The sequence below is a fragment of the Lontra canadensis genome, unplaced genomic scaffold (assembly GCF_010015895.1).
Source record: "Lontra canadensis isolate GAN:19392208 unplaced genomic scaffold, GSC_riverotter_1.0 scaffold1, whole genome shotgun sequence".
Classification (NCBI taxonomy): domain Eukaryota; kingdom Metazoa; phylum Chordata; class Mammalia; order Carnivora; family Mustelidae; genus Lontra; species Lontra canadensis.
Window position 1 is genome coordinate 64,626,905 of NW_022630995.1, and position 26,270 is coordinate 64,653,174.

A 26,270-nucleotide genomic window follows, 5' to 3' on the forward strand; every position below is an offset into this window, starting at 1 on the left:
CGCCGGCGACAGCGGCCACCCGACGCACGCGGACCACAGGCCCGCGCTGCCCGGACCTCGGCCGACTCTTTGCATCCGCCACAGACGACCCGGCCCTGGCCAGCCCGACGCAGTGTCCACACTCTGCCGCCAGGGCTGTAGTCCGAGCCCAGCGAGGACGCGCCCCTACAGGAAGCACGCGCCACGCGGGCGGCCCCGGAGAAGCCAGCGTGGGCAACACTGCGTAGCGCGCTGGCAGCCCGCGGGAACGACCCGGGGGCAGGGGCCCCGCGGCCCCCGCGGCCCCGCCCCGTGACGTCGCAGGCTGCGCCGCCTGTGCGTCGTCGCGGCACGCTGTAATTGCGCAGTGCTGGGCGCGGGCTAACCATGGCGGAGGTGGGCCGGGCTGCTGTGCGCGACCCGGGTGCGCTACTGCCGGGGGGCTTCTGGGCGGCGGTGGCTGTGTGGCTGGAGAGGCCGCAGGTGGCCAACAAACGGCTGTGTGGCGTCCGTCTGGAGGCCCGGCGGAGTGTGGCGTTGCCCCGGGCCGCTGCCGGACCCCGTCCTCGCTCCCCCGGTGAGGGCCTGGGTCCCGGGCAGACTACAGGCCCGGCGCAGGGCACCGCGATTCGCGGGCCCGGGGAATCGCAGCCCCGGCACGGGCAAAGGGAGAACCGCAGGGAAGTGGCCGCCGCGGCTCGGCTCGCAGGGGATTCCGGGCCAGCCGGCGAGGCTGGAGTAGGGGAGAGCGATTTCCCTGCCTCGAATCTGGATTCTCTCTGGGACGCTTTCTCTCAGAGCCTCGACGGCGGCCATCCAGAGCTGCTGGCCTTCCTTAGCTGGCCCGGGGCGGGATCCCAGCCGGAGGCGCCGAGCTCGCTCGCCGTGGTTCTCAGAACCCTCATCCCGAAAACAGGCCCTCGCTGCCCGCTTGCTGTCCCGAGGAGAGAACTAGTCGTGCAAGGTACGAGCCTGTCTCGTGGTGACAGGCGGAGGGAGGGAGGTGGAAATTCACCGAAGCGGGGGTTTCTCAGCGGGCTTCTGGAACCTAGGCTCCTCCCCCCGTTGCGGGGGCGCGGGGCCCACCTTCAGGTCAGGGAAGATACCGTCCTTGCAGCTTTGGGGGAGGCTTGGGTCATTCTAGGGCTGCAGCCTTGAGCTATTAGGAGCCGTGTCAGGGTTGAATGAAGCTTCTAGGCCAGGTTGGAGTCTCGTTAAGACGGGGCGCAGAGGAGGCGGTCTGGAGTTGGGTCAGGGAGAGAATCTTTGGCACAGGATGCAGTCAGATGAAAAAGCATTTGTTGAACCTCAGATCAGTGAAGAGGCACGCACGGTTACTATGTCAGTACCTTTGCAGTGTCCTAGGAAGGTTGTAAATTTTTTTTTTTTTACTGTTTTTTGAAGGGACGCATAGAAATATGTATTTCTAGTGTAGAGAATGGGGTCATTGTTGGGAGGGGTCTGGAATGCCTGAGGGAGAAGGTGAAGGAGCTCCCTGTGTTGAATGATGGATAGGAGTTTAGCAGGGGAAGAGATGAGTGGAAGGCCGGCTCCTGGAGCAGCTGCTGGAGGCCTCCCTCGGGTTTTTGCATCTCAGAGCTCGCAGTGGTGTCCAGTCCTTCTCATACTTGCATCTTCCTTTTCTGCCTCCAGCTGGAGAAAGTTCTCAGCTTATCTGGGCCCCTGTGACTGACCTGAGCCACCTGCTTAATCCCGAGTACTCCTTTTCCTGAGGTTTGTAGCCTCGTCACATCTGCAGAGACCCTCTGTGCCTTGTCACATGGCAGAAACACAGGCTGGGGCATTTGGGTGCCGTTGCCTTTGAGAGGCTGTGGGACCACATTCAGCAACACCAAATTGCTGTAGGTGCCTTCCCTCCCACCCCCACTTCCCAGCACTGTCTGCCTCTCTTCCTCTGCAAGGCTCTTCCCACGTGTCCCCTCTGCTGGGAGGCTCTCTCTTCATCTGTTATGTCCACACAAATTTAGGAACTCTTCCAGCTTCTGTCTCCTGTGTTTGATCTTCATTTCCCCTCTACCAGACAGAGGTTGGTGAGTCAGTGCCCCCGAGGGCTTCAGATGTAGACGTCTGCACTCGAAGATTGGCTTCCCTGTGGGGGAGAGGCAGTGGTCCTCAACTAGGGCTTTCTCTCTTCAGCTGCTGCTGAGCGTGTCTGCTGCGTGGGCCTGGCCCCCTGTAGGCTCGGGATGCAGCAGTGAATAGGACATCAAACGTGTCTGTCCTCCTGGACGCTGTGATAAAGGGGGAGTGGGGTGGGGAGGAGGGAAGCCCTGGGAGAGCAAAGTCGGCCTGAGTCATGACTCTTTTTAGTACTGCTTCTATAAAACGCTGAACCGAGCAGTTTTACTGGATTATCCCTGTCTTTTTTTCCCCCAGATGTCCTCAATGGAACTGTAACTTTTTTACCTTTAGAAGAAGATGATGGTGGGAACGTAAAGGTTGAGACGAGCAACGTGTATCAAATCCGGCTCAGTCAGAGCCAGGAAGAATGGTAAGAGCTCCAGAATGGAGTCCTCTTCCAGAGCTGAATGGTTTCCGTCCCATGTCTGGGGGCTGCAGGACTCAGGGTCATGGAAGAGATAGATGAAGGTGCCCTTTGGTAGTGAAGGGGTGTGGGAACGTGTTACCTGTTTCTAGTTGCCCTTTCCGTGGCGTGTCTTGGTTCCTTTCGGCACCTGGCTTGAGTCTGTATTCTGCCCAGTCCACGTAGACAGGGTGATGAGTAGCACATAGGTTTAGCCTAATTGAGTAATCGCAAATCCCCTTATTATTTTCTTTCTTATAACTTGGGAATGGGGAGTGAGGATAGCTTCCTTTTTTATTTCCTGCTGAGGCTCACGTTCTGTATGTAGTGGGTAGTCAGTGGTTCTTATCCCGAAAGTGGCAGTTCAGTAGCCCCCTTCATTCCATGTGGCTTTGGGCCTGTACCGCAAATGTGAAACTTGGTTTACTTCGCTTTGGTGTTTTTTAAATGGAAAAGTCAGAGGAAGGATACATTCACTTCATCACTCTGCTGCTGCTGTTTTCCTGAGAGCCATGTCTGGTCTGTACTTTCAGAACAACCTTGGGGATTGTGCTGTTGAATCAGACTGGGCTTGGCACATGGCTTTGTATAAAGCAGGGGAGTACTGTGGGAAGAGCTTGCTTATGCAGGCAGATGGACCTGGGTTTGCCCACTAGCAGTGTGGCCCTGGGTACGTGGCCTCTAGCCCTCAGTCACCTTACCTGACACCTGGGAGAAGAGCCCGAGGCCCAGGGATGGGCAGGGGAGGGGCCTGACAGGGTGTGCCTACCCCATCAGGGAGCTTCCAAGGTGAAAGGTGAAGGGAAGGGTAGAAGGGGACAGCCTGAGTCCTTCCCAGGCTCTTCCTGCAGCGTGAGCTCCCCAAGGTGTGCCTCCTAGTGCACAGTCGGAACCTGTTACTTAGAGGGGGTGAGTTGTGTCTCCAGGGCTCACGGTGGCTAAAAGTGTGACAGCCCTAGCTCCAGCCAGAGCGCCTGACCTCTCACCCTCGCCCCCTATTTGTCCTTGACCCCTACGCACCCTTGTCTCCCATGCCTCCTCTTGTCTTAGGACCGCTGTGGAACACCACCTTTTTATAGCCTTTCCACACCCGACAGACTGGACACTCTCCCCTTATTGGTCTGCCTGAATCGTGTCCTCAGACAGCGTCCTGTGATCTGAGTCCCTGGGGGTGAGCTTTTACTCGCGTGTTCAACACATGGACAGAGAGGCCCCGCTGTGTGCCTGGCCTGGGGCAGGTAGCAGTGGATGGAGACACACAGCGCACGCAGCCCTGAGCTGCATGGGGACTGTGGTCGTCCTTAGCTGTGGGGCTGAGCGCTCCACTTTCTGGCCGGGAAGTATTTCATGAGCCAGTGTACTCACACTTGAGTTGCATGTGTGAAAGTACATAAAAACACAGTGTTAGGAGAATCCTGACACATCCGGAAGGCGGCTAATCAGTGCGTGATGCAGACAGTGGGAGGAGTTCTGTTACGTGTCCATCCTTTGGACGGGCTTCATAGGATGGGTAAACACATTTTTAATAGCATTTGTAAGAAAAGAATTCTTTCTGCTCTTAGAAAAAATGTGTTTTTCTCTATTTGTTGAAAGTTCTGCCACTAGTTCCCAATTCTCGGGTTTCAGATCAAATAATTTATACTCGCAGCTGTCTTAACATGTCCTGTCTTTTGGTCAATGTTGAATTTAAAAATAGGAATTGAAACTAGCTCTGCTTATTCATATTTCTCTTATTTTTAAAGGTTCATATCTATTTTAATTTTCTGTCCAGAAAGATGGCATTCAGATGGCATCGTTTATCCCCAGCCTGCCTGGCTGGGAGAAGAGCTGCTGGCCAGGTTGGCCCGGTGGTCTGTGGAGAGCAAGAAGAGCGCATTTAAAAGCACCCTGTCCCTCATTTCCATCACCAAGTACAGCAAAACGTACCAGATGCTTAAGGAGAAGTATAAAGACATGGTCAAGGTAACTGGGGAAACATTGGTGATTCCCTCCTTTAGATGAGGGGACGTTGACCAAATTATGCCAGGAAAAGCCATTTTCCGGTAAACTTTGTGGTGTATGCAGACACAGGTCTCAAGTCAAAACAGCGCCACTTAAGGGCCTGCATTGTAGGCTGTATTTTGACATAGATAGGGATGCAAACTGCGAAACTGTTGACGCATGGAAAAGGATCTTTTCTTTCTTTTTGTTTTTTTTTGCATATTGCTAATTTTTTCCCAAGCAAATAAAAGCAAAGTACTTAATTGAAAATAATTGGATATTAGTTCTGAAATTGCCACATTTCCTTATGTAAACTTAAACATGTTTAAAGAAAAGATACGAAAAATTAAAGTATAAAAAGCATATACTTTCAGAAAGAAGGTTAATTTCAGAACATGTCCTTAACTTTATATTTAAGATGTAAAGAGAAAGTAACAGCAAACCTCTGTGCTCACATCCAGAGGAAGAAATAAAGTTTCCCTAACGTAGCTGAACTTCTTATGTAGTCTTGCCCACGTATGGCCCTCTTTCTGGAAGGAACCGTGATTTGTCATTTGTGTGTACGTGTGTGTGTGTATTCTGTGTTTTGTTTTGTTTTGAGGGGTGTTGCAGAGGGAGAGAATCTTCAGAGAGAGAATGTTCAGCCTGATGTGGGGCGCAATCTCATGAACCTGAGATCAAGACCTGAGCCGAGATCAGGAGTCAGATCCTTAACCGACTGAGCCACCAGGCACCTATATGTGGGTGTGGTTTTTTTTTCCCAGTTACCTATCATCGTATAACAGAATATTCCAAAGGTCCCAGGCTAGAGACCGTGCCCTTTCATTCTTGCTGTAGTGTGTGGGTCCTAGGCCTGGCCGACAAAGCTGATGGCCCCTTCGCTTCCAGATCCTGGACTGAGAGGCCTTCATTATCTTCCTAACTATTCATTTCCTTCCGGAAAGGACTTCATCTATTATTCCAGCCTTTGAAATTGTCCTTAGTGAGACAGCCCGACCTGTTTAATCCCCCATGACTAGACACGGACATCAGAACGTGTTGCCTTCTCTTGGGTTTTTCCTCTTTTGCCAGTTGTCTGTTCTGCATGTGGCCTGTGTGGGCAGTGAGGCATTATGTCTGAGTGGCCAGTGCTTTTGGAGTACCTGCTTGTTGTCCCATGTGGCCATGGAGGCTTTAGCTTTCCCAAGAGGGAAATGGGGACCCCCTGCTGAGGGCTACCTCTGACAAATGACAGCCAGGCGCCCACAGACCAGACAGCTGGGCCCGGCTTCCTGAGCCCTTTGCTTTCCTCGTCCGGGGTTCCTTGTTCCTCTTCCTCATCTAGAGGAACGATGGAGCAGGAGAGCTAAGCGTTCTCCTCAATGTGACCTCATCTAAACAGCTACATCCGTCACTTCTGTTGTGAAGTCCTGCCACGGACTGCAGTGCTCTTGCCGTGTCCCGTGACGCGCGCGTGCGGTGAAGATTTGGCGTGTCTTTATGTCGTGCTCTTACTGTGAGAGAGGCTTTATCTGTGTCTGCTTTCAGAATGAACTTTTTTTTCCCAACTTTCCTGCCTGGTTAGTCTCATTTGACTTAGGCTGATACGGCTACTTCACATGTCGTGAAATGGCCGGGTGACAGCGAACAGTTACATATGCCCTGGAAAACGTTTTAGGTGTGGCCCGAAGTAACCGATCCCAAGAAGTTTGTGTATGAAGATGTGGCTATCGCTGCATACCTGCTGGTAAGCGCACGTCCAGTCGCCTAAGCCCCTCTGCGGTGGGGGCGGCATGCTGTCCGCTGCCGGTGGGGAGCAACAGTCATTAAATCCGTAAGCCAGTGTGCCGGCGTGGTGGCCCTGGCCCTTGTCTGACTGTGGGAGAGGAGCACGCCTGCGCTGTGAAGGCCACCCGCAGGGGCTCCAGCTCAGGCGGGCATTTCCAACACCCCCTCACCACGGGCCCATGGCACCACTCGAGCCGCTGACAGGCCCCCCGTGACATCCACTTGCCTTCCACTTCTGGGTCCGTCCTTGGCTAGCTCGCTAGCCCGGGAATTTGGGTGTGCCCTTGATGGAATTGTCTTGACTCCCCTATCTAGCACATGTTTGGGCCAGAGGATTTCTAATTCCCTTTCGTCTATGATTCTCAGAGCCTTTTTAGAAATTGCCCATTTTGCTTTGATTATCAAAGTGTACAGCCCAGAAGAACAGAGAGAAGGCATGAGGACCCAGCAGTAGCCTGTGAAGCTCTTGCCTGGAGAGGACCACTTCCATGTGGACTCTTGCTGGGACGGGTGGCCTCTGCTCACCTGTGTGTCACCTGCACAGACGCAGGGCCACAGACAAGGATTGGCCACCTGTCCTGGAAATGCGATTTGTAACTCATGCAGAGTTTGTGTCTGAGTTATTCTTGGAGGGAATGAATGAGGTACTGATTTTTTTTTTTTTTTAAACTTAGATTTTGTGGGAAGAAGAAAGAGCTGAGCGGGGCTTGATGGCAAAGCAGTCCTTTGTTGACTTAGGATGCGGGAACGGTCTCCTGGTCCATATCCTGAGCACCGAGGGGGTAAGGGCACTCCCATGGCCCACCTAATGCCTTTTCCGAGTGTCTCCCAGACCAGGACAAGGGTCCTTGATGTTTTTCACTGCTGGTGTGAGCTGAACCCAGAGTCTGCCTGGCTGTTGGGCTAGGACCGAGGAGAGCGGGGGCCTGGGTGGCTTGGGGAGAGGATGGCCATCCCGCTGGTTGGAAAAGGGCTCACATGGGTGTGCCTAGGGACGACAGACTTCGCACAGCATGGCTGTTGTGGCCGTCGGGTGCTCTTTGGGGAACGAGGCATGTCAGGGCATTGGAAGGGGAAGGAGAGGCGGTGGGTTCTGTCCCCCAGAAGCTGGAATCCCCATGCAGAGGCCAGTTACACTCCCGCTGTGGTGTACACCAGCGACGGGGGTGTGTCAGATCCATGCGGTAAAGGCGGGATACGATAGAACAGCCCCTGTCACTTAGAGCAAGCGGTTCAGTGTGAGCCATGAGCTTCCCGGTCCTGTGCTTCCAGCCGGTGTCCAGCCTTCCCTCGGAGTCACTGTGGGAGGTGACTGTCACCCCGTGAACCCCGCTGACTTCTGACTGTGGCATTCTGCCCTGTGGGAAAGGCGCTCTGTGCACAGCTGTAGGACTTGAAATGGGGTTGTTGGAATACTTTTTATTTGCTTTGTTAAAAAATGGGTTTGTGATAGTAACAGCTGTAAACAAGTTGTCTGGGGTAGAGGCGTGTCAGCACATTGGGCGGTGACCTTCAGGCTGGTAGGTAAGGACGGGGCACCTTGTGCACCTCTTCTCTCCCCCCAACTTGGAAACGAGCATGGCTGCCCCGCAGGAGCCCATGGGCACGGGCATGCATCCTGGGGGAGAAGCCGCTGCAGGGGGACAGGCCTCATTGGCTGGCCAGCTGGAGGGGCGCGTGCACTGGGGTCTGGGCCTGACTCTGGGCCATGAGAAGGAGCTCTGTGTCCAGGTGTGTCTTCTGGGCCACTGGCCTCGAACCCGTTTCCATGCCTCGACTCTCTTTCCTCTTGGTGAAGACTCCTGGTGACCCTCAGCAGCCCTCAGGATCTGACCTGCCTCAGTCGCTGAGAAGCTGCGGGTGCCATCAGGCATTCTTGCTCATTTATTATGATGTACTGACGTTGACCATTGCGTTCTGAAATTCTTCTAGCACCCAGGCAGAGGGATCGATGTCCGAAGAAGAAAAATCTGGGACATGTATGGACCACAGACTTTCTTGGAGGTACCGACTGTGTTCATTTGTCTGCTCTCATGTGCTTGCCCCCTGGGGCAATTGTTCTCACGATCGTGCCCGGCGCTGACCTTTCCAGCTGCCTCTTGCATGTTAGCTAGTCCTCGAGCAGTACCAGCTGTTGGTCCCCCGTCATGCCCACTGTGCCTGGAGGCCAGGGCACACGCACCCTGCTTCTTGGCTCACCTCCTGTTCTCAATGGTGTTTTCAGATGACAAGTCACACTGTGTAAATCCTTGTGCATCAGTCTTAGTCTACTTAAAAAAAAAATCTGTCATAGGCCAAACTTGAGAAGTTTTGGATGATATTGTCATAATGCTTTTCAGAAAGGTTTTTCCTCAAATACACTTTCAAGGAGAGTTTGGAATGCTATAAGAGATGCATCCAAAAAAAGGAGAAAAAGTAGAGGTTTGCATATTTACCAAATACTTGAGTGCCCTCAACCTGCCAGGCATTCTCAGGGGCTGATACTTCGACAGTGATGGGAGGCTGCTGCCCCCTTCCAGGGGCGGGGAGCATCCACCCATACAGAGCGGGTTCGGGGTGGCAGGTGTACACGCTGAGGGGGGTGAGGGGGCTGCCGTGGGTCTGGGTTGTGCTGTGTGTGGGGGTGGCCGGCAGGGCCTCCCAGCAAGAGGGCAGGTGCAGAGGAGCCCAGGAGAGGAAGGTAAAATGCAGCTGGGCTGGGGCAGGGCCACAGGTGTGCGGATGCCCCATGGAGCTGCAGAGCTGGGCCACGCACATTTCCTATGGTCCATTTAGTGGTCTGACCTCCAGAGCCCATGACCCTCAGGCCACAGTGAACCCAGGTCCCTGCAACCTTGCTCAGGAGTAGCTCACTTGTCCTGGTATGAGTCAGAGAGGAGTATCTCCCCAAGGGAGGAAGTGACTGGACCCCTGAGCAGCAGTCCCACGTCAGGTCTGGTGTTCAGTGTTTATGGAGTTGGGGTTCAGTCAAGGCCTCCAAGCCGGCCAGCGGAGGGCTCAGCAGCAAGGGTCTGTGCACTCAGCTCCTCCTGCCACCCAACGGGGCTCTGCCGCCCTTGTGGCCTCAGGACCTTGGTCCTGGAGTTATACATAGGGTGTGACTAGGATGCAGATTGTCCTCCCTGGTGGCAGAGTGCTGACGGGACGTCTCGTGTTCACTTTTTGCTGTGGACAGTGTAAGAGCACACGGACGTCACAAGGCGTGTGGTCGTCCCGGAAGCTTACGGGCGTCACAGCCACTCTTGTAGCCCCCACTCCGCCCGCTGCTCTTGGGAAACAAATCTCAGCTCTGCCACTTCATCTGTAAGTAGTTAGACTCTGAGACTCTTTTTATACCTTCTGCCTCACTTTCTTCTAAAGTTGAGAATAATATCGCAAAAAATAAAAAAGATTCATGGAAGGGAGTTCATAGCTGCTTCTGTGGGCTGGTTGTCCTTATCTGCATGGTCAAAAGCCGAGCGTGAGTTTCCAGCTTCTTTCCAAATCCTCGTTTGATTGTAAGCAAAACCACCTGTCTTAAATAACAGAAGCTGTAAATTGTGTTTTAATTCATGCAGGCCGTTTAAAGGGAAATAAGCAACTTTAAATCTAGACAGGGTGGAAATAGAGAATAACATCAAAGGTTTGTTTTTCCTGCTTTTAAATTACGCATATGCTTGTTGACTAGTACTGTTTTCGGTGTTTTAGTGTGTGTGTAAGTAGAAGCCCAGATGCTTGTTTAAGAATCAGAAAGATTGTGGAGTTTAAATTCTACTTTCGTTTACATCACGTCTGCACAAGACCCATGGTTTTTGTTGTCCTACGGAATGGCCTTGAAAGTGGGGTTGTCCTAGTGTCTTCTTTGTTTTGATGAAGGAATGGCAGCTGCATTTACTTCCCTTAGGGCTTCAAGATTAGGGTTTTGAGTGGTTGTATAATGTCCTTTCTCTCTATCTTTCCGGTTTTTACCGACAGACCCACTGTTGGGACCTGACTTCAGTCATTCATAATGACCATTGTTAAGTCATAAAATCAAGCTGCTTTCAGCTTAATGATAGGAATTATCAGAATGGTTAACCTGCCTATGGAGTGGGTTTTTACTTGGTGTCTGAGTGTTTACAAAACCTCGCATGGGGGCACCTGGGTGGCTCAGTGGGTTAAAGCCTCTACCTTCAGCTCGGGTCATGATCCCAGGGTCCTGGGATCGAGCCCCGCATCGGGCTCCCTGCTCCACGGGAAGCTTACTTCTTCCACTCTCACTCCCCATGCTTGTGTTCCCTCTCTCGCTATGTCTTTCTCTGTCAAATAAATAAATAAAATCTTTAAAAAAAAAATCACATGATAGCAGAGGCTTCTGCTCCGTGTGAGCTGCCCTGGTCTCTTACCTGTGCTCCCATGGGCGTGCTTCGTGACGTTGATCGGCAGGCATGAGGTTGTGTGATGCATTACGTTACACACTTAGATCAACTTCAGACCTGCTTGCTTTCTGCTCACTTGCTCCTAAAGCCCTCTATGGCTCCGATGTTCTGGAGTGTGGAAACGGTTCCTTTGTCCCACCTCCTGCAGCTGCTTGTATGTTGTATGTTGATGAACAGAAGCACATTTGTATGGATCAGAAAGAGATGAGCACTCAGAGGGCATGGTTGGTTTCTCTAGCGATGATGCTGGAAGCTGCTGGGTTTCACGCCGTCTAGGGCAGATGCAGCCCTGTGTTCGGGTGCCCGCCCAGTGTCCCTGAGGCCCCAGGGTGGGGCTGAGACCTCGCCCAGCAAGCCGGGGTTCCGCGGGGCCTTGCTTGGGGAGCTCTGTGCTGCTTTACTGAACACGCGATCTTGTTTTGTGTTTTTCTCTCAGGAAGGTGCAATCACCCCAAGTGATAAGACCCTTTTCCCTGACGTCGATTGGTTGATTGGTAACCATTCCGATGAACTGACGCCGTGGGTACCCGTCATTGCGGCCCGGTGAGCAGGTGGCCCTGGCGGCAGGGTGGATGGCGGGGGAGGTTTGGGTGCCCTCTCTGTCCGCATCTGGCCACTAGTGGCTGTTGGACTCTGGAAATGGAGCTGGCTCAGATTGTCGGAAGGATGATGTGTGGAGCGTATCAGGCCAGGGCTGAATTCTGCCTGGCTGGAGAAGATCAGCTCCCAAATGTGGTTCACGGCATTCTGCTCAACAACGCTGATGAAAACTAAGGACTTCGGCGGTGTTTATAGCTGGTGTGGAGACAGGTTGTGTTTTCTTGGAAGTTGTTTTCTGACAGCGAGGGTCGGTCTTCAAAGGAAAAGTCTGTGGACAAGGTGACCCTTGGAACAATATTTCTCTCTCAGCCCAGGGGCTTCACGCGGGGCGGCGGCCCTTCTGGCTTAGGAGGAGATGTCGCACTGAATGTTCTGTGGCTATGGTCTGCCATCCAGGGTCTTTGAAACTGCCCTGGCTCTCCAAGGGTAATATAGGTCAAGGAGCACGTCTTAGTCTTTGCCGTGCTTGCCTCTGAGCTCCCGCCCTCCCGGCTGAAGCCTCACGTGCTTCTGGAAGTCTTACGTTGCAGTTGAGGAGAACAGCTGCGAGGGAGCAGGTTTTTATGAAAGTAATTAGATTCATGTTTTATGAAGAAAGTATGGCATGCTGCACTGTTTCTAGAAACTGAATTAGGGAGAGCTGTTATTCATGTTCTCATCAGAAAACACGAGCAGCCGCCAGCACACGTCTTATCCCGAGGCATGATAGCCACGTGGCTCTCCTGCTGAATTTTTCGGTTTTGGTGGATTGATTTTGAAGGTCCTCCTATGGCTGCCGTTTCTTTGTCCTTCCCTGCTGCTTCTTTGACTTCACCGGGAAGTACTCCCGGAGGCAGAGCAGGAAGACTCAGTACCGAGAGTACCTTGATTTCATCACAGAAGTGGGGCTGACCTGCGGGTTTCACGTCGAGGAGGACTGCCTGCGTATTCCGTCAACCAAAAGGGTGCGTTCTGGTCACCATGCGCTTGCTGTCCTTGGTGGGGTGCTGGCATCTGGATGGGGGGCTGAGGGTCGCGTCACAGAACCAAAAGGGCTGCTGGCGTTCAACACTGGGGCGTTCCAGAAGCTGCCTGTGTTGATCTCAGTGTCTCAGCCACCGGTGGCCTTCGGAGGGCTTGTTCTGCACCCACGGACCCTCCCGTGGTGGCTTTGCAGGACGCTTGCCAAGTCTTCATTTCCTTCCCAGAAATTGCACGTGGCCCTCGGGTACCTGCCCAGAGTAGGCGTCAGCCTGACTTGTGTAGCGGTGGCCTGAGTATTGTTTGGGGCTGCCCGCTCTGAGTTCCGACTCCTCGGGTTCCCCAGTGATTGGCCCAAATTGAAGTCTGGTTCGGAAGTTCCAAATGAGTCCCATTTTCTCGTGACATGCTCCATTAATTCAGATTTGCCTGAAAGGTAGTTTGCCCAGACAAACTTTGGCCCTTGCCCAGTCTGTGAAAACAGCAAGTGTGACTTCCCTGCCGGAGGGGTCAGAGTGGACTGGGTAGCCTTCCCACTCACCCTCTGAGCTACCGATTTGTGATAATCTTTGGTAGCTTCCTTTTGTCCGACTCCATGGCTGTCAGTGTGCTTTTTTGACCAGCAAAACACTGAAACCCATCATATCCAAATTAGAAGCTTGATTGCTTAATTGCTTGATATGCTGAGAAGGACCCAAGACAGATATGAGGTGAGCTCTTGGCTCTGCCCCCTGCTCGCCGCGAACTGTCGCACACATTGCAAACCGTACCTGTGTCCCTGTGTTTCTGGAGGGGAGGCGATAACACGGTGCCTTCATTGTGGGCACCCAGTGGTGGCGGTGAGTGGGGGGCAGATGCGAGAGCAGGTGTGCACACATCATGCTGTTCAGTGGGGGCACCTGGCACATTTGTCCCCACACAGCAACATCATGTCACCTGCCCAGGATCACATAGGGAGCAGGTGGCAGAGCTGGAGTGTAGTGAGGGGTGGCTCTGATGCTTGCTTTCATTGCCTGTAAGCTGGTTTTGTAGCTCTCGCTCGGGGAGGACGTTGAGAGATGCTGTACCCAGGGCGGTGGTGCCAGACCGGCCTCGCTCAGGGGACGCCTGTGCGGCAGCCTTCCTCTGGGCTATATAGAGGAGAAAGCTTGAAGAGAGCATTCGTGCTGCCCCAGGTACTCTGCAGGGGCCACGTGCCCCCCTCATGGGACCAGGTGTCCAGAAGGACATCCTAGTTGGAGAGGTCTGGCTTCCCAGTAGCGTCCATGCTTGGGGTCACACGAAGGAGCCCACAGGTGAAGTGTTCAGAGCGGGCACGGCCGTAAGCTCAGTGGGGGGCTCTGTTGTTACATGTGTGTTAGGGCCCTCAACGTCTGAGCCTTGAGATTCTTCTTGGGCTTTTGCTCTTGGATTATTCTGGACGTTTTTATTGATACTGGTTCCTAAGGTAAGCATTTCTTTCATGATAAATGTCTAAAGCTTTTAATTTGTGCTGCAGAACAGGAGAGTTGAGTGGAAACCAGGCCATGCTCTAGGAGCCTGGTGATATACCCTGCTGTTTTTCACACGCAGGTTTGTCTCATCGGGAAATCCAGAACATACCCACCTGCTGGGGAAGTTGCCATGGATGAGCAGAGAACCCAGTACATCAACAGCAGGCGGGGCCGCCCCATGAGCCCACCTGGCGAGGCGTCTGTCCCTCCTCCACCCCGGACTACGGTGGGACACGCAGGTCACCCTGGCGGACACCAGGCCTTGGACACCGGGTCTGCCACAGGAGGGGCGGAGATCCGGGCCGACCAACTCTGGCTGTCTGGATTTCAGCCTAGAGAGAAAGCTGAGCACGTGAGGAACTGTGCCACCCTTCCTCGAGATTTTATTGACCAAGTGGTTTTGCAAGTGGCACATTTGCTGTTGGATGGAGAGCAGTTAAACACAGGAAGCGCTTCCAGCGGCAGCTCGAAGGCTTGGAACCGAGGAGGTAGGCCCCCGGCAGCCACATGCCTGCTGGCTTTCAGGTGGTGGCTCAGCTCTCCTTTAGGACCAACTTGAAATTGTGTGGTTGTTTTTAATTACGTGTATTTTAAAGAGACGTTGAGGATGAACAGGCCACCGACACTCTCATTGTTTAAAGGTTTCCCTGCAGTTCCCATTAATGTGCAGGACTCCATTCCCTCAGAGGAAGGCACTGAGGGCAGAGGGATGGTGTTCAGACCCTTAGTTCACCTTCACAGAATTGTCCAGGCTTCAGGGGGTGGAGCTCTTTATTTTCAGTTTATAGGGGTCATCCAAATGGAAAATAGTCCTGAATGTCAGGAAAGCACACTGTCGCCTTGACAATAGGGTAACACTTGGGAGGCATAGTTGGATAACCTGGTTCTCTTTGAAATCCCCCAAACAAAACTCAGACGTGGTGAAAGGGAGACAGTTATATCTGATTGTTCTCATAGGATGAGTAACGTGCTGAAATCAGTGGCGTTCAGGAGAGATAGGGAACCAAGTGTGGGCTTCCGTTAGTTTTGTAAAGTGAGTGTTTCCAGTCCTAGGCGGCTGCCCCGTCCAAGCTGGTTTCTTTCCTGTGCGGCGGCACCAGAGGGCGCTGTGGAGCTGGCTGGGCTGGGCGGCGCCTGAGACTTGCCTCTGAGTTTTGGGAGTCCTTGGAGGGCCTGGGGGAGCCCTATCTCAGCCTGTCTGGGGCTGCTGCCTGGCTGCCTGTGAGTGGGGGCCCGGGAGCAGGTGGCGAGCCTGTTCTCCCCCACCGGTGACGTCGTCCTGCCCAGAGCCTCCACGGCTCTGGTGTACGTGCCACGGGGCAGGGCTGTGGAGCAGCTCCCCTTCCCTGTGGATCACTAACCCTGGTGGCGTCTGACCGAAGGGCCTCTCTAGGGATGTGCTGGCGGCCTCTGCCAGAGCCCCTGCTGCAGGTGGCTGACCGCCCGTGGAACTGTGTGCTATGGCCTGCTCCGTGGGTTGGTGCCCCACTTCCTGCTGTGCCCTGCTGAGGTGGGGCCCGAGTAAAGAGGAAGGCAAGCTGGGTGGGGGGCTTCCAGTGGGGCCTCGAGGGGCCCGGAGTCCCTGCAGTAGGCAGGCAGGTGCCTCAGAGACGTTTGTGTGAATCTGAAAATGGGGAGTTCGACCTTCAGACCCAGGAGTGATTGAGTTCAGGAGGTCCATGCCTGTGCCTGGGACGGCACTTTCCCAGCAGTAACCACCTGGGTCTTCTTGGGCCCGACATAGATAGTTGATCGTCAGGTGTCGGGTCTCAGGCCTGCCTGCCCGGTGGAAACCCCTGCAGAGCTGGGGGGCCATTGTGCCACATGGGTCTGGGTGTCTGGGGCTGGCCTGAGGTGCTCCGGTGGGGTGGACCTGTGCCCTTGGCCTCTCAGCCCACAGGTTCCTGCCCTTGGGTGGTCTTCCCACCTTCTGGCTGCTGGAGTTTAGTGACCCCTCCACAGCCTGCCCCTGTGTGACGTAGGCACAGGTCTGTCTCCAGGCCCTGAGTGATCTCTGCAGGGGGCACAGGGTCGGAGCAGGTGGCCCCTGCCCTCACAGCTGGGTCAGGACACACACACGGCCGAGGATGAGCAACCACGGGGAGGCCGTGTGCAGCTGTGTGTGTGAGCACCACCGCCGGCAGCTGGAGCGGGGCCGGACCCAGGAGGAGCAGGGGAGGCCATCTGCAAGGGTTTCAGCCTTCTCCTTAGACGGCCCGCTTGCTCTCGGAATGGGTTTGAGGTGGCTGAGAGGTGCTTCGTGAAGGCGGGCTGGCTCTGGTAGCTGGAATCCCAGGCACGCCACGGCTGCTCCCCTGGGCGTCTGGGGCTGGGATGCACGGCGGCACTGATTTTCCATGTCTGGAAGGAAGGGCTGTCTCTGCTGGCCTGCACAGTCGTCCGGTGGGCAGAGGCGAGAGCCCATGTACAGGGCCTGGCAGGTTGGACGTCCCTGGCATCCCCAGGGGGTTGTGGCGCAGCCATGTCGTTCCCACTCCATGTGGCGTGGCCTCAGAGCCACGGTCAATCTCACGGCCCCTTCTGCTGACATGTGTGAGGGGCCGGGACAGACGGAGCTGGCACTGTCCCCGGGTAATAGGCATCGTGCCTGTTTAAGGTCTCCATCGGCCTTTATGTTGGGGAAACCCGGTTTCCGCAGGAAGCCTCTCCTTGGCAGAAGTGGCCCGTGAGCTGGCCGGGGAGACGCTGCAGAGGTTGAAGCGGGAGTGTGGAGGCCTGCAGACGCTGCTCAGAAACAACCATCAGGTGTTTGAAGGTAAGGGATCAAGCCCGGAAACACACTCATTCCTCAGATGTGGAGGACACGCCTAGCTTTACTGAATCAGAAGGTTCTTCCCCACAGATTCTGCCATCCCTGTCCCTGCTTTTTCTATTAAGTGAAGTTTGCTTTATTTTTCCCTTAAATTTTTTAAAAGATTGATCTATTTTGGAGTGTGTGCATACAAGTGATCTGAGGGGAAGGGCAGAGGGAGAGAACTGAGTGTGGAGCCTGCTGTGGGGCTCGATCCCAGGACCCTGAGATCATGACCTGAGCTGAAACCAAGAGTCAGAAGCTCGACCAGCTGAGCCCCTGGGCGCCCATGAGTAAAGTTTGCTTTAGAGGAGATTTAGGTACCTAGGAAAGTGGGAGAGAGGGGATAGAGTCCCCCTGCCCATGCCTAGCTTCTGCCCTCTGAGCGCCTTCCACCAGGAAGGGATGTTGGCCATGCCTCTTGTCTGATTTTCTCCAGTCCAGCCCCCACAGGCATGGCACCCCTGGCCATGTCTGGCCTTAACCCTGTCGGAGATGTGCTCACGCCTCACATGGAAGGAAGAGCAAGTCTGAAAGCCTCCCGGCCGGGTGTCACTAGAGGACTTTCTGGGTGGGGGGGTTGTTACTTGCATTGGCCCTCGGCTACCTGCATTCTGGAAGCATCCCGAGCTCCCAGCAGTTAGAGGAGGGAGCCCCGATGCCTGTCACTGCCCTGCCCTGTGTGTCTGCCCCGGGCCTTTGGGAGCAAGGCTCTCAATCCCCTCCTGCCCCATGCTCCAGGCTTCCAGGACAGCCAGGTGGTATAGAGGGGCCCAGGAACCTGTGCCCTTTCACTCAGTCTGCTCTTGGCCTCCTGGAGTGTCCAGGCTGGTGGGGAGGGGGATGTAGAACAGGTACTCACATGGAGACCAGGGGTGGAAGGAAGTTCCCTTACTTAGAGCGCGATCAGCCATTTGTCCTGTTTCCTTCTTGGAGCTCCTCTCCCCTTTTTTTTTTGTGGAAGTGTTTTAGTGTGAATCCCAGCCTGCCCATGATCACTCCTGAGTACATCAGCAAGGGGCTTTAGAGATCCTGGTGTCTGGTATCACCGTTGCGCCATAGGCGCGTGTCCACTGGAATCGTGATGTGCAGGGAGGCCTACCGCGGGGGGCGGGAGGGCTGTGCTGGGGACATGACCTCTGGGCCGGGACTTGGTAAAGAGGATGAGGAACAGCCTTTGTTAAAGGTCTGTGCTGGGAAGAAGCGGAATTGGGGCGCAATGAGAGGGTGTGGCCTGCAGCCTCCTGTGGCTGCAGGGAGGGCTTGGGCCTCCGTGACGGCAGGGGAATAGTGACACCTTTGTGACCAGCTCTAGGCCAGCTGTGGGGTCACCATCTGTGCACCCGCTCTCTGCCACATCGGGGGCCTCAAGGGTCAAGGGCAGGGCCCGGTGCAAGTCCCCCCACAGCACAGCATCTGGCTCCTTCAGACTGCATCTGGGAAAGCACACTTGATTCTGTTTCCGCTGGGAGGTGGCCCAGGAAGGCCAGCTGTGGGCTGGTGCTGAGTACCTCTTCTTTCTGGGAGGTGGGTGCAGGGCGTACAGGTGGTGGGTTCTGGGTGATGGTACCTGAAGATGTGCTGAGAACGTGGGGTCCGGAGAAGACCCAGCCGGCAGGGGCTGCTCCTGTGCTCCTGGGGCCACCCTGCAGCTGCTGAGCCAAGCTCCTTTGGGTCAGTCCCCACACCCCCACCCTTGTGCTGCTGCTGAGAAGAGTGGTTGGGGCAGTGACTTGGAGCAAGTGGCCATGGCTGATGGAGCACATCTGTCCACTCCTAGCCTGTAAAGCTAAGGGAGTTGGGCGCTGTCACCTTATCTTCCCTGCCAGTGTGTGCACGTGATACATGAGAGCTCAGGTGTGCATGGCTCCCACGAGTGCACAGGAGAGCTCAGGTGAGCAAGGCCCACATGTGTGCACGGGAGAGCTCAGATGCACATGGCCCCCACTCACGCATGGGAGAACCTGGGTATGCATGGCTCCCGCGCCCACGGGAGATCTCAGGTGCTCATGACCCTCCCCATGTGTGCATGGGAGAGCTTGGGTGTGTGCAGCCCCCCACGTGTACAAGGGAGAGCTCAGGTATACACAGCCCCCCTCCCACAGATGCACAGGAGAGCTTGGGTGCGCACAACCCCCCCACGCATGCACGGGAGAGCTCAGGTGTGTGTGGCCCCCCCCATGCGTGCACAGGAGATCTCAGGAGTATGCGACCCCCCACATGTGGACAGCAGAGCTTGGATGCACATGGCTCCCTCCACGCGTGCATGGGAGAGCTCAGGTGCGCAGGCTTACAGTGCCTTTGGGTGGCCCAGGTGCCCTTAGTGGAGATAGACTTTGTTTTCATTTAAACCTGGTTTTCTCGGGGCAGTGCCTGTGATGGCATGGAGCCCTGTAAGCTGAATTGGAGTCTCCATGTTTTGAGCGGCTGCAGAGGCTAGGGTGTGGGCCGGCAGGCCCCCTGCTGGGGAGTGGAGCCACTGGGGCGCGGGGGCAGTCTTCCTGAACCTGCAGTTCCTGCTGCATTCCAGCTCTGGCATGGCTACCTGGGCTTTGCTCTCCGTCTCACATGATCTTTGTCCGTGAAAACACCCGCTGCAACCCAGAAGGGCTGCCCTTCTGTTTTCCCAGCATGGCTTTCTGTTTGACTTCGTGAAATCGTAGCTTTTTTCCCTCCACTATAAATATGCATGTATGTGACTGCTTTCCTATGCAGTTCACATGGCGGGGGTGGGCACATTTATTTTTGGAAACACTTCTGAGTAGGCAGCTCAGGGCCTGAGCACTGAGTAAACATTCTGCTCACGGTCACGCAAAAACTATGCACGGAGTATGCTCTTATCTCCCAGGGTGTATGAAACAAGATCCTCTAGTTTCTGGTAGTGTTTACAGGGCCAAGGAGGTTGGAGCGTTTTGGATGCCCTCAGTTCTTCAGGAGCCGAGCACCTTGTGTGGGATGGGCCAGTGCCCGGGTGGGTGCGTGCTGGGGGCAGGGGCTTGGCGGGGCCGTGGCCGAGTGGTCTGTGCCCGAGGTGCCGTCACTCTGTGCTGGCCGTGATGAACCTGTGGCTGCCTCTCACGTGGGGACTTGCTCAAAGTCTCCTGGTTAGAGATTGCTGGCCTGGCAACCCAAGTCACGTCTGATCAGAACCTGAGCATGGAGCACTATTCTGGTAAATTGCCCGTAGTGATCGTGGGAGGGAAAGTACTTTGGGAGGAGAATCCTGTGATTCCACCATAGGATCGGGAGCATATTTCCCACAGCGGTTGGGAAGGCCCGTTGGTACTCTGACCTGTGAGCCAGCTGGAGTGGGTGCAGGTGCCCGGCCCAGGCCTCCCCAGGATGGGAGCTGGGTGTGTCAGGAGGGGCACGGCAGGGAGCTTCCCTGGGACCTGGGGGTGCATGGGAGCATGTCGCGGGAAAGCTCGGGAAAATCCATCTCTGCCAGGGCCGGTCCTCTGTCATTGGTGCCCGGGTCCCCTGTCTCCTGGCCCTGCAGGTGTTGCTCCAGAAACGTGACAAGGTGACAGCCTGCTGCAGGCCAGCCTCTCCTCGAGTGGCGACCCCCGTGGAGGCTTTGGACCAGGCCGAGGGCTCCTTGCATTTTTGGGCACACACCAAAGGTGCCTGGTGGGAGTCTCGCCTCGGGGCTCCTTGGGGACGCACTTCAGGGCCACGTCCTTCTGCAGGGACATCAAGTGGAACTTAGTGATATTCCCCTGACCTGAGCTCTCACACTAAAGAAGCTGGGCATCGGCCTTGTTGGGAGCAGTGCAGGAGGCCAGCTCCGAGGGGGAGCCAGCTGTCCATATGGCCCTCCATCTGTGAGGCGCCTCTCTGCAGCTTCTTTCCTTGCCTTAACGGAAAATGTTTAATAAATGGCAGTCCACAGAGACACTCTCATTATTGCCACAACACGAGGCTGTTTGAAAGCAAACTCCAAGCTTTAATTTGTGCTTTCAAGTTCTCATTAGAAGCTGGAGAGCCAGATTTATTCACTAAGCTTCCTTTCTTTCTCCCTGAGCGTGTCTGTCTCCGGGTGGCCTTACAGCTTCCGGGGAAAACCAGGATGGATGTGGCTGCTTTGGCCATGTTTTGGTGGAGTTGCTGGCTTCTGGGGGTCAGATGGCCAGGTGAACGCCTGGGTGGAGTCTGGGCCTTAATGGGGGTGGCTGGCTCAGGAGGCAGCCCGGTGGGGGGCCCGGGCAGCCACTGGGGCTGTAGCACTCCCCAGTCTCCGTGTCCTGTGGCAGCCCCCACCCTGCCAGTGGGGCTGCTATACCCCTCCCCACACTGTTTGCGTTTGGGGGCTCTGACTTTGCTGGGCACAGGTAAACCCTCCTCTTCGCCTGCCTGGAAGGGAGCTTTGCTTGTTCTCTCTTTGATGCGGAGGTGAGGCTCTCCATGACAGACGCCACCGCAGCTTCCCAAGCTGCACCTGAGCCTGGGACCACATGTGGCTCTTATACCGTGGTCTCCCAGGCCTTTGGTCACTGCCCATAGGCCCGTCCTGGTGCAGCCCCAGGCACTTGTCCGTGGTTGCAGCCCGGATCTTGTCAGCAGCGCCCCCTCAGCTTCCCTGCTGCTCATTGCCCCAGCCCCAGGTGTCCAGTGTGGGCCTCCTGAAGGCCCCAGTCCCCTGGTACTGGCCCTTCCAGGCTCCCCCAGCCTCCCCCAGCCTGCTCCTTGCCTGCTCCCTCGGGCCCTCCCTCCCACCACCCTGTCCGCCCCGCCAGGCCAAGGCTCCAGGTTCGGCCTCCACGGGTGCTAACCCTTCAGGCGTGGACGGCTGGTGTCGGGGGCCTGCAGCCCCAGGCCTTGGTGAGTTGGTGCACTTGGAGGAGAATGACTGGGCCACGTCTTCTCTTTGTTCCAAACACAGTTGTGAACGGGAGAGTTCACATTCGCGACTGGAGAGAAGAGAAGCTACAGAGGCAGCCTCACTCGGAAGCAAAGCGGAGACTCTGCTCAGAAGCTTTCAAGACCCGCGTGTGCTGGTTCTACAGTCACCACCCCGATGGCTGTGTTCTGCCTTCGGACAGCTGCCCGTTTGCCCACGGGCCTGCAGAGCTGCGGCTGCCCCGGACCCCCAAGAGGAAGAAGCCAGTTCTGTGAGCTGCGTGCGAGGGGCACACCCTGGCTCCCTTGGGGACTGTGGACTCTGCAGTTTGGGGTGACTTCCTCTGGATTCCCCTGTAATGTGGCCTGTTAGTTACATGCACACCAGACGCTGCAGAAGCTGGTGTCCCTCCTGCACCCACCCCTGAGTCAGTGCTGGCGCTGTGTTGTAAATGAGGTCACACCTGTGTTTAGCATCTTTATTCCAGAAAGAGCACAGAAGCACTTGGAGCATTTCATTGTCTCGAAGGTGAGGAAGTGCCTGGACCATCCGGCCCCTCTCGGGAGCTTGGCTCGGGCTCGCTGGACTCGTGGCTGAGAGCGGGCTCACCCCAGGAGCACAGCCAGTCCCACCCACTCCAGGCTGTACAGGCAGCCCAGCCACTCCGGGTGCTTATCACTACACGCAGGTTTTGTCAAGGCTGTAATGCTTACACGTGCAGGTTATTTGTAGTTACAGAGAACAAAACAACCGTCATGTCTTCAGCCAGGTCACACTAGGTGATGGGAAAGAAAATCCTAAGTGATACCCAACAAGGCCAGAAAATCTAAAGATCACAGAAAGCGAAAACTCCCTTGCCGTCCCTCTCTACTAGACCTTCTCCCCAGAAGTGCTGTCAGCAGATCTTTTGGTTCTGGAGAAAAAAAATCCCCCATGCGTTTCTGTTTGAAATTATTTTTTCAGTTTTACATAAAAGGTCACGTCGGTGTGCATTGTCCTGCCCTTCATTTTCTGCACGGGTGCCCTGGTGACTTCCGCAGCGCGGTATTGTGCGGTGTGGGTATTCTTGCTTCGCTCGCGACCATGAGAATGAACTCCTCCCTTTCCCCGAGAGGCGCCTCCGCTCGATGCAGCACAGGGGTGCCTGGCCAGCCGCAGCCAGGTGGGGCCTGCGGTTGTGCCTGCTTCCCTCACCACGTGTGGTGGGCGTGTTCCTCCCCACCCCCAGCCTCTTCCCTGCAGGAGGCTCCCAGCAGAAAGTCCTGCTGGTGCCAGCGGCCGCTGCGGTGCCCCTTGGGCTACGATTGGCATGACCGGTGCACATGGAGCTGCTCTGAGCCTCGAGGTGGGGGGCCTGGTGCAGAGGCCCCTCTGGCCGCATTTGTGGGGGATGCCCGGTGTGAGCCACTGGCTGGCTGAGCAGGAGAAAGCCCCGGGCTTCCCGTGGTGGCCGTGAGCTGGGTTAGCCCATGCTGGGGCTGCGGCCTCCCTGCCTCTGACCTCAGCTATGGCCACCAGGGGTCTTCGTCAGCGTGACACCGGTGAGTGCACTTGCTGCCTGTGCACTTGCTGCCTGACACCTCTGGGACGATTCCCCGCAAGACAAGCCCTGGCCTCTCTGCCTTGGGCTCAGACCTGGGGCAACCTCCCCTTCCCTCCTCTCGAAAGGGGAGCCCCTTCTAAGGGGTGAAGTGGGAGCCCTGGGACTGGCCTTTGAGGGTGTGCAGCTGCCGGTGGCCAGGCTCTGGTAGCCCACATGTGTCCGCTTCACTTTCCAACTAAGGGAGAGCTACTATGGCGGCCACAGCAGCCTGGTCCTGCAGGCTGTGCTCCTATCCCTGTCGCCAGCCCTGGAGCTGCTCGTCTTGGAGTGGGTGGGCTGGCCCTTGGGGGAATGAGCGGCCCCACAAAGTCTTGAGGTGGATGCTTTGCCCTGAAAAACACGCATCTTGGCTGGGATCAGGGGTGGGTGTTGGATGATCTCAGCTCTCCTGGGTGCCCCCGGGTTATGCCTGTTCCAAGGCGGGTGGCCAAGGGTCCTGCCAGGCTGGGTGCCGTGCTGCAGGAGGACGTGCCCTGCCTCAGAGACTCCCTGCCTGCTACTCTGGGCAGCAGAAGTGGCCCGGGGGCCATGTCACCCGGACCTGACTTCTTGGTTGCAGGTACCCCTTCTTAATGGCCACCGGCACCGTGTCACTGCCCAGAGGTCACTGTCGCATCTAGCGTTACACTCATGTGGCATCACAGCACACACATGTCCACAGGATTGTGTGGCTGGAGTGTACGGGATGGGAGTGACGAAGAGTCCCCCCAGGGAGGGTCCTGGGGGCATGGACGGGAGTGGCCTCTAGCCTCTCTGCCCTCCTCTACCTGCTCTGTGCCCCTGGCCAGCAGGGGTCCACTCCCACCAATGAGGTGACCCCCACTTACCTCTCCCTGTTAGACCTGTCACCCCCTCAAAGGGGATTGGAAGGTGACACTGTGCTTCTCTTTTCCTCTGCCCACTGAGGGCCACCACGCAGGGGCACAGCTGTCACAGCAAACTGACCCAGGGCCCCTGCAGGAGGACCCTGTGTCAGGGGGACAGCCCAGCCCGGAGAGGCTGAGAGCTCAGAGTGGGCCGGCACCTCCCTGGGGGGTTTCTCATGGGCTTTGTGGTCAGGGAGAGGCAGCTCATGAGAAACATATTTAAGTTGGGTGAATGGTGGGTCTCCCAGCTCCTGGTTGACTTCTTGTCACCAGGCTCTAACTCCCGAAATGGTTTCCATGGTTGTTTGGCACGACCTGGCACACTGTCCTTGTGGCCCTGGGTCCAGTGGGGACACACAGCTTCGGCAAGGCCCGAGGTGGTGAGAGGCTGATGGCCCACAGAGGGTACCCCCTTGGTGCCTCCAGCCCTGTTGCTCTTGACGACAGAGTATACCCGCTGTCGTGTTTAAACCCTGCCACCCTGTGGTGTGTCAGTGACCCAGTGCCACAGCGAGCAGGCTGTCCCTCAGGCCAGGTGACTTGCCCAAAGTCATGGTGAGTAGCTACCGGGGGCAGGGTTCCAATCTGGCTCTGGCTTCTTCCAGGAGGTTCTTCCCTAGCAAGGTCCTTGACTGGAGGGGGCACCCGGGCCTAACTGGTCAGGTACTGGCGTCTCATCTGCCGGTTAGGGCTCGTGCTGCTGGCCTCCCCGTATCGGTGCTGAAGCATCCTTGTCTGTGAGACATCTGGAAACAGCAGAATACACGAGAGCAGCTGTTGAGGGCTCTGCTGGCCGGGCCCCAGGCAGGAGCTTGGCCCCCTGGCTCTTGTGTGTCAGTCATGGTGGCGCATCAAACCCCAGACCTTTGGGCCCTTCATCCTGGCGGCTCCTCTAATGAATGGAGGTGAATCACTCAGGGCCACAGCTGGGAGGCTACTTGAAACCACACAGTAATCCATCTGGCCTTTGTTGCTCCTGGAGGACCTGGCCTCCAGGGCTTCTTGGGTAATTAGCAGTCTAGGGACTTTTAATCCAAAGAGGCCACAGCAACCTTTGTGGCTGGCCTCCAGCCCCCTCTCGTTCAATGATTTATCCAGGTGAGGGGCTGCAGAGCATCTGCCGACTTGTGTGATTCCGTGGTCTCTCCCCCCCTCCCGAGGCGTCCACATGGTGTGGGGAACGGGGGACTAGAAGGCCAGTATGGCTGGGGTGCTGCTGGACAGCTGGAGCACACTGTGGGTGGGCGGAAGGAGCCGTACCCTGAGTGGGAGTGGAAAGATCGCCCTGGGCCAGGTGTTTAGCAAACACTTAACAAAGCCCCTCTGGTGGGCCATGCCCTGAGCTGGCACGGGGAATGGAGGTGGTTCCTTCCAGAATGGCCAAGGGGTGCTGGATGGGCAGGAGTGCTGGAGCAGGGCCCCATGTCCTGGCAGTGCCAGGCTGGATTCAGAAGAGAGAGGCCATCCTGGGTGGCCGGGCTAGGGGAAGCAGGGCAAGGGTGGTCCCCGGAAGAGTCACAAACTGGCATGCACTCTACCGTCCCTTACATTGCATTTCTAGTGGCTGGTCAGGATTTACAGTTCATGTCCTTCACATGTCATTGTCTACCTTCGATCAATATTAAAGCTACTTCCAGAATAGGCAGAAGCCTCCCCAGTGATGTCATGCCATTTACATGCCTCCTGTTCTTTGTGCTGTTGTTATCAGGCATTTTATTTCTCATGTTGTAAACCTAGGAGCACAGTGTTGTTGCTGTTGCCTGAAACAGTCCATTGACTTTTAAACATTAAAAGGAAAAAATTTTATATTTACCCACATATTTACCATTTCTTGTATTTCACATTCCTTTCTGTCCATACCAGTTTCCGTCTGGTATCACTTCCTTGCAGCCTGACGATCTTCCTTTAGCATTTCTTGCAGCAAGAGTCTGCTGGTGATCTAATCATCTATCTTTGGTTTGCCTGAAAAATGACATTTTTTTTTTGGTCCTCATTTTTGAAAAGTATTTTTTTAAAGATTTTGTTTATTTGACAGAGAAAGCGAGAGAGCATAAGCAGCAGAGCAGCAGAAGGAGAGGGAGCTGATGAACAGGGCGCCTGATGTGGGGCTCCATCCCAGAACCCTGGGATCATGACCTGAGCCAAAGGCAGACACTTATTAATGAATGAGCCACCCAGGCGCCCCTTGAACGGTATTTTATAGTTGCATATAACATTCTGGCTTGATAGTGTTTTTCTTTTAGCTCTTTGAAGATATCATTCCATCTTTTTCTGGCCCAGGTTTCTGGTAAGAGGTTAACTATGGTTTTCATTGTTTTACCCCTGTATGCAATGAATGCTCCATCTGTGGCTGATTTTTAGAATTTTTTCTGTATCTGTGGTTCTCAGCTGTTGTGTGTAACGTGCATGAGGTGTGATTTTCTTTTAT

At 55.6% G+C, this 26,270-nt stretch overlaps 1 protein-coding gene across 3 annotated transcripts; it reads left to right on the plus strand.

The window, feature by feature from the left end:
* Nucleotides 1-350: 350 nt before the first annotated feature.
* Nucleotides 351-22,352, plus strand: TRMT44 (tRNA methyltransferase 44 homolog). 3 transcript variants are annotated; one of them, XM_032855764.1, is made up of 11 exons: nucleotides 351-943; nucleotides 2,377-2,491; nucleotides 4,267-4,486; nucleotides 6,162-6,230; nucleotides 6,946-7,053; nucleotides 8,204-8,275; nucleotides 11,105-11,211; nucleotides 12,029-12,212; nucleotides 13,801-14,209; nucleotides 16,381-16,497; nucleotides 21,416-22,352. In XM_032855764.1, exons 1-11 carry the CDS (start codon nucleotides 367-369, stop codon nucleotides 21,646-21,648), a joined length of 2,211 nt encoding a protein of 736 aa, XP_032711655.1. In that variant the 5' UTR covers nucleotides 351-366; the 3' UTR covers nucleotides 21,649-22,352. The 3 variants fall into 3 exon arrangements, with proteins under 3 accessions (XP_032711655.1, XP_032711662.1, XP_032711668.1); XM_032855771.1 differs by lacking the exon at nucleotides 6,946-7,053; XM_032855777.1 differs by lacking the exons at nucleotides 11,105-11,211; nucleotides 12,029-12,212.
* Nucleotides 22,353-26,270: the final 3,918 nt, after the last annotated feature.